The sequence below is a fragment of the Theobroma cacao genome, chromosome 1, assembly GCF_000208745.1.
Source record: "Theobroma cacao cultivar B97-61/B2 chromosome 1, Criollo_cocoa_genome_V2, whole genome shotgun sequence".
Taxonomy (NCBI): domain Eukaryota; kingdom Viridiplantae; phylum Streptophyta; class Magnoliopsida; order Malvales; family Malvaceae; genus Theobroma; species Theobroma cacao.
Window position 1 is genome coordinate 15,428,391 of NC_030850.1, and position 7,886 is coordinate 15,436,276.

A 7,886-nucleotide genomic window follows, 5' to 3' on the forward strand; every position below is an offset into this window, starting at 1 on the left:
AAAAAAAAACTATGATGAGAAATAAATACTCTTTATAAAAATTAAAGAATTTATTTTGTTAAAAAATAAAAATATTCTGAGCAATAAAATCAAAATAACTTTTACTATAATTAAATAATATTTTCATCAAAATACAAACATATTTTTATTATAATTTAATAATATTTTTTATTAGAAGATAATTAAACCTTTTATTATAATTAAATAATATTTAATATTAAAAGAAAAAATATATTCTTCATTAAATTTAAATAATACTAAATAATATTCTTTGTTACATTTATTATATTCAAATAATAATATTAAGTAATATGCTTTATAATATTTATTATAGTGAAATAATATTAATATATTAAATTATATTTAAATATTTTCATTTCCCTTTTTTTGAACATGAAGTAAAAAATTTTGTATCTTTTGTGCTTTAGAGAGAGGAGTGAGGAAGAGAAAGAAAAAAATAGGTTTAGTATTTTTTATAAGGTAATTTTTTAAATTGTAAAAATGTATATTTGTCTAATCAATTTTTTTTCTTATTTTCAATAATTTGGAATAGCTATTACCAAGGGAGGCCTTAGTAATGACTATTCAGGTTTCTCTTGAAATGGTTATTCTGAAGAATAGTCATTCCATTGAATCAAATGCAGCTTTATCTGAAGAATGAGAATAGGGGAGGAATGACTATTTCATTCCCTCCAACCAACCAAGCCCTTAGTTTCTAGACCAATTGATCAAACTTTTCGTGGTATGGATAAATTAAATTTGCAAGAGCTAACCTTGGGTATATGTAAACATATACGTTATGGTAGTAATCTGGATTATTTAAGTATTAAAAAATTAGAATTATCAAATTTTGGATAAACACAAACATATTTTATTCACACATTGTTGCGAGTCTACATCTAACAAATTATATTAATGTTAAAATTATATATTAAAAAAACTATCAACCAACAAATATATATTTTCCATTACCTTCTTTTACTAAAAAGAAAAAAAAAAACTAGGAAAGAATGAGAGAAAAGATTTACCGTGAGCTATTAAAAGGTTAAGTGTCAAACATTAAATGATGGATTCGTTGGTAAACCACGTCACATTATGTGGTATAAAAACGGTAGAGCAAATAGTGATTTTGAATCTAACATGTTTTGTTGTTTTACTCCAAAGATTTAAATTTATTATGAAGAGAAAACAATTAAGTAGAGTTTGAAGATTAAGGTATAAAAAAATTATTTATATTTTTATTGACGAAAATAATCATATTTATTCATTATTTTTAAATTATCATTCTAAATATTTTTTCACTATGAATATTAAATTATTAATAAGATTTATCTAATTTGTATATAGATAAAAAATTCTAATTGCATCGAATTACTCTCATTAAAAATATTTTTTATTGTAAAATATTAATAAGATTTATCCAATATCTAAATGAGATTTCTAATTCCAACGAATGAGTTTTTTCAAATTTCTTGATTCTAATAATATTGAATAATTAATAAAATAATATTAGCACAAAATTTCAATTATATATAATTAAAACATTGTCTTTCAATTATAATTATTTTTTTAGTTATAGATAATAACTTTACATTTTAAAAATATTTATATTTTATTATAGTTACTATTTAAAAATAAAAAAATAATAATACTTGAATATTTGACTTATTGATTGATACATAATCTCTTATTTGAAAAGTAGAGTTCGAATTATCTTTCTCAAATCTAAAATAAATAAATAATACATATTCAGGTGCAATGCACATGATGATAAACACTAGTGAATTAAAAAGTAATAAGAATTTAAGATGCCCAAAATCTTTACAAAAAAGAAATTATCCAAACTCAAGTATTATAAAAGTAAAAAGAGCAAGAGAAAAACAAAGTCAAGTTTGAGTATGAAAATTGAATTGGTGAACCATCTTTTTGGTTAGTTGATAAAAGAATAATATATTAATGTTTTTCAATCAAAATTTATTAAGGTTTTTTATTTAAAAAATTAAATGATTGTTTTGAGATATGGCATTGATGTGAAAGTTTATTACTAGTATTTTAAAAAGGGAAATGATGATAAAAGAAGTTGTGCATTCGAAGAAAATCTTTTAAAATAAAGATAAGTGATAAGAGATTGTTTAACATATAATGAGGTTTGGACGACCAAAAAAGAAAACAAAAGGTGAAGTTAAATAACTATAACAATACAAAATAATTCCAAAAGCCTAAAAAGGAAAAAACGAAATAAGGCCCGAAGAAATCATTAGCATTGTTGCTGAAGGATGTGTTTGTGTGAAAGAGATCCTGTTTCATTAATAGTGTCAAGAATTTAGTTTTAATATTATTAAAAAAATTAAATGGAAGATATTATTTGTATCACACTTTTGTCGCACCGTGAATTGGTTGTGAATTTGGTATTTTATGAATGGATAAGTCTAATTCATATGCTCCAGCCCTTGGTTATTCCAAAGCATTCTACAGTAGTTCTAGTTTAATTCTAACCTGCATTTACTGGTGTCCCGTTAGTCTGGTTTGGATACACGACAGTTGGAGCAGTATTAATACGTACTCTTGAGCCCTGTACTCGCTAACCATAATTTGGTTAAACACGACACTTATGTTCTGGTTCCGTCCCCCCCGTGCCATAGTTCAGTTGGGCACCTATGTTTTGATTTGTTTGCCTAATTGAAGACCTTAGCCTTGAGCTTGGGTAGATTCCAAAGTATTGCTTGAGTCAAAACCTCTGATTGTCCCTCTTCTTGTTTGACTTAATAAGTTGAACGAATGGTTAAGTTCAACCAGTTGAATACTAATCAAGTGAGTCACTCACCACACACCGTACGTAGGTATAACATTCATGTTTTTTTTAAACTTTGACATGGAATTGGAACCTACTTTTCATAGTTTGAGGTCCATGACAACTAAGCCAAAGTGGAATTAAGTTCTTTCAAGTATCTTGACATTCTTCTGAATTGATTTCTAGTTTTAACCTTAAGTAGAAGAGTTTTGAGTTTCAACCTTTTTCAGTCGTATATAATATGTAGTTGCAATCAAATACGAATTTCTTCACTGTGTAGACTCACATCACACCTAAGAGGTACCAGTTGAAGCTGCCATCTGATGAACTAGTACCACATACTTGCACGTCTGTGCTTTGTACCAATCACAATAACATAGACCAGATTTCAAATCTTCTCTTGACAAAAAAAGAAATACAAATCCTCCTTAAAAGTAACAACAAGGAAATGATGCTGCAGGCTCAGTGCAGTGTATCAAAAAGCAAGGAACAACTCTAAAATCAAGGTGCACCAATACCTGCACTTCACCCTTTTTCTTGTACCAACCTCACTTGGGGCCCCCACGCATCATCCAAACCCTACTTGGTACGCCATAAGAGTAGCGTCTCATTCTTGTTTTTCATCTCCTCGGTACATTTTTCATTTTTATTCCATTTTGTGTATCCTTTAATCCTGCTTAGTACTGCAACTTGGTTCAGTTGGAATTTTTTGTAAAAAAAAAAAATATTTTAGCAGACTTAATGTATAGATGCTGTCAAATGTAAAATACTATATGATCACATATTTAATTTATTTTTAGTAGATAAAAAAAATTCATTTTTATTAAATCAAATCATAAAGTTTAGAATGAAATATATTTAAAATAAAATAATTTTCATTAATTAAAATTAAAAAAAAAAAGTCAATGAAAACAAGAAAGAAAAATTGAACCGAATAAAAAAGATGAATATGAAAAATATATAATTCTCTTTATATCCATAACTTATTAAAGAGTAGAGTGAGAATATTACAAATATTATTAAATTTTTATTACTACACATTAATATTTTTTAAAGTAACCTAGATATTGCCTTACTAATACAATTGAGAAAAGAATTCAATGATTTCTTGATCAAGTTCAAAAACATTAGAACTCCCAATTTTGTTTCTTTTAAAATTATTTAAATGTTGTTATTCCATCCATAAAGTAATCAGGCATTTAAACTCACCTCATCGGCCTAGCTAAGGTCATATAGATTCTGATCCAAGAACAACCACTCTAAAATGAAACATTAGTTTCTCCAACAAAGTAACAAACAAATAGTTTTGCACAAGAAAATATGCTACCCAAGTATATTTTCCAAATTCCAGTGAGAAGGCCTGGTGAGGTTTACCATCGATGGTGTTCTTAAAAGGAAGACAACGTAGTAAAGGATAAAAGCTGCTGCTTCTCTAACTAGTTACTATAGCTCATCTTCACTTGCATTCCCCCCACTTGATGGCTTCCCATTGACTGCAACAAGCTCTGTGTCAAATATTAGTGTTGCTCCGCCTGTAAGTTCAGGAAACCACAAATTGTCAAATTTTCTGATGGACAATCAAGAGAAGCAGCTGAGCAAAGATTTGATGCAGTTATGTAATGCAGCTTGCATAATAACATCATTCCTTCGATTAGGTAAGTAACACATGACTAATTATTGTTACCATCTCAAGACATTAAAATAGTTCTATCCCCCACAAAAGAATAACAGACAAAAAGGACTTACCAGGAATGGTAGGTGGCGAACCCTGTGCACCATAACCAAGCTTTGCAGGTATTTTCAACTTGCGCTTCTCGCCAACACACATCCCAAGCAGTCCTTGGTCCCATCCTGCAAAGATTATTTTTTGTTCAAGCATCAATGAACCCCATGCAATATAACAACCAACAATCCAGCTATAAAGCAAGTTAAAACATTGTCTGAGCTTTTGCAAAAAGCAGTGAGTGGTTGTTAATGCACACAAACCTTTAATTACTTGACCACTACCAAGCTCAAACTCAATGGGATCACCCCTTTCAAAACTAGAATCAAAAACAGTTCCATCAGTGAGTTTCCCCTGCAAAAAGGAATGACAACTTTTATAAACCAAGAAACTCAGGCAGCATACAATTAAGTCTAACCAATCTAAAAAATGTTTAGCTCCTAATTTATTACTACCAAACTTTCAGAAGAATGACCTAAATGTTTCTCAAAGTCGATAGTGCAGGAAAAAGGCACAATCAAACATCTAATCATTTACTTTTGAGGTTCAAGCAATGTATATTACAAAACTTAACATCCAGCTGAAGCTTTCTTGAAACATACCCGATAGTGCACCTTGATTTTATCACCTTTATGAGCTTGAAACTCACATGATTTGGGCTTATGCTGTAAATACAGAAGGGACACATAAAACAATGGTGAGCAACGAATAGATAATAAGATCACAAGCAAGGGAAAATGTGGAAAAAGAAAAGAAATAAGAAACAACAGTTAACTCATTTATGTGTACTTAAAAGAATTTTTCTAACAATAAGAACCAACTAGCATCAAAACACAAGGTTACGAACTAGCACCGCAATAGCCAAATTAAAAGGTAAAAATTCATCAATGAGTTTTAACTTTTAACTGTGCATTTCTTGCAATTTCATAAACAAAGTAATAGATCCGACGCTCACAGATAAATAGCCATGAGCTAGCCCTAAAGAAACCATGGTCATTAAGAATGAATTTTATTTTTTGAAAAAAACAAAACAGTTACTACTATGCAACCATAGAATTCTCCAAACCGAAATACCATATTAAAGCTAATTACAGACACATTTTTGAAAGCGTTTGATTTATCTCAGATCAAATCACTATAACACTTACACAAAAATGTTTAAACCCATTAAAATAGGAAAAACAGAAAGAAAGGGAGTATATGTACTCAGGAAGTAGAAATACCTTGACCCCTATCTGCAGCTCAGTCACATCGGCTGACTTCTTGGCATCCGCTGAAGAATTTAAGTGTTCAAAAATGAAAACAATAATTAAGCGTAAGGAAGCTAAATTCCTTACAAACATTTAAAAAGGATGCAGACGTTTTAACAATTGATCAGATCTGAAAATGGCGAGACCGTAAAATTAATGATCGAAAATTTGATCGGAAAGGAAACTTACCAAATGCGAAAAGGATCAGCAGAAGCAGAATCGGAGCCACCTTCAACGCGCAGCTTACACCCATTCTCTCTCTCTCTATCACAACTCACTGTCGACTTTCTCTGTAATTTCGGTGTTTCGATTTTTCTAAACAACAAAAGACGTGAAAAATTGTAATGTATTGGGCTGAAATGTCCCTCTGATTTATTCGAGGCCTTAGTTTTGTGTTCCGGGCCGTTCAAGACGTCTTCTGGTCATTTTATTGTTTTTATTTTATTTTATGCAAAATAAATTAAAAGTAAGATTTTTTTAAAATTATTAAATAAGAATTTTAAAAAATAATTCTATACAACATATTGGAGTTTTAAAACTTCACAATTAATTTAATATATTATTTATATATGTTTATATTATAGTTATAATTATTATTATAAGTAAAAGTACAAATATTGGTAATATATTTTATAGATGAAAATGAAAATATTTGTTTAAATTTTCTTAAATATTTTTATTATAGATATTAATAAAATTTACTCAATTGCAAATAAAAATAATAATTACATTGAATATCTCTCATTAAAAAATAATTTCTCAATCCTAAAAGTATTTTTTATTATAAATATTAATAAGATTTATCCAATTTGTATATAAAAAGTTCTAATTACATTTAATGGTTTTCATCAAATATATATTTTGTAATGATAATAGTAAATTAATATAAAAAATTCATTAATTTATACTTCATATTTATATTCGTGAACAATTTTATTTATTTAATAGTGATTTAAAAATAGATAAAAAACTAACTTGATACTTTGAAAACATTTTTCATATACATATTTTTTTAAAAATAAATAAAAACAAGTATCCACATATATAGATATTATAAACATAAATAAAAATTATAGATAAATAAATTAATATTTTTGTCACAAATTTTACTCGCGTATGTATACACACACACAAATTTAGATCTTGATAAAATATTTAATTGGTGAAAATGGAGACAATTGCTCATTATATTTTTACACTGTTATTGTAAATTTTTTTTTTATTAATATTTAATAAGTTTTACATATTTTGTAAACAAGAAATTTAATTGCTTTGAAAAACTTTAATTAAAAAATATTTTAATTCTAATAGTATTGAATAATTTAAGATTAATATTATAGTATTTTATTATTTATGTTTCAAATTTTACATTTTAAAAATATTTATCTTTTATTTTTAATTATTATTTAAAAAAAAAGTATTCACATGTAATGTGTCATAGTCTAAGAGTTCAAACCAGCCTAAGCAGCCCAATAAACAACAACCCAAATAGGCCAAATAACCTAGACAAACTAGGGAGCCCAACAAGCTTAACTTGAGCAAGCCCACATATCAAGAGCGTAATTGTTTACATACACTTAGGAGTGTAATTTAATTTGAACTTTTGGATTTGCTAATATATATATATATATATTTAGATTCAGATATAGATTTATTAGATTAGATTAAAATTTGGATTTAATTTTAATATTATCTCTTTAAGGATTCACATGTGTACTACTCAAGGATCGACTACTGCCTCTATAGGATTGACTACGGTTGTGCATTTTCAAGTTTTCTCGCTTGTTCTACCATAAGATTGACTAGGGCTACTTTTAGGATCGACTGGAACTTGATTCTTCATGATTTCTCATCTATTTTGTCCTTGGATCGATTTGTCTTGCTTTAGGATTGAATGTAGCTTTGTTTCTTTAAGATTCCTTGTCATTTTGGCATTTAACTTCAACTATGTCTTCCTTGCTTCTTCATTGTGATCAAATATCAAGTTAAATTATGTTTGCTCTATGTTTTCTCAAGCTGGATACACTCATGTTTGAAAGCTTTGTGATGTTTTCTAAGTATGAATGGCTCTTCAAACATTTGTATGACTTTAGAAGGTTGAAAACATGATTTTGACAATTTT

General features: G+C 27.8%; 1 protein-coding gene across 1 annotated transcript; it reads right to left on the bottom strand.

Annotated features, from left to right (window-relative positions):
• LOC18612679 (peptidyl-prolyl cis-trans isomerase FKBP15-1) lies at positions 4,005 to 6,106 on the bottom strand. Its single transcript, XM_018118997.1, has 6 exons — positions 5,954 to 6,106; positions 5,738 to 5,787; positions 5,117 to 5,179; positions 4,778 to 4,868; positions 4,538 to 4,642; positions 4,005 to 4,323 (listed from the first exon to the last, which is right to left on the bottom strand). Exons 1-6 carry the CDS (start codon positions 6,015 to 6,017, stop codon positions 4,235 to 4,237), a joined length of 462 nt encoding a protein of 153 aa, XP_017974486.1. The 5' UTR covers positions 6,018 to 6,106; the 3' UTR covers positions 4,005 to 4,234.

Excerpts from the sequence above, each read along its gene's own strand:
- LOC18612679 (XM_018118997.1), bottom strand. The coding sequence starts at position 6,017 with ATGGGTGTAAGCTGCGCGTTGAAGGTGGCTCCGATTCTGCTTCTGCTG. Across the intron at positions 5,788-5,953 it reads GCTGATCCTTTTCGCATTTG|CGGATGCCAAGAAGTCAGCC; the intron begins GTAAGTTTCCTT and ends TAAATTCTTCAG. Across the intron at positions 4,324-4,537 it reads TTCGCCACCTACCATTCCTG|GCGGAGCAACACTAATATTT; the intron begins GTAAGTCCTTTT and ends CTGAACTTACAG.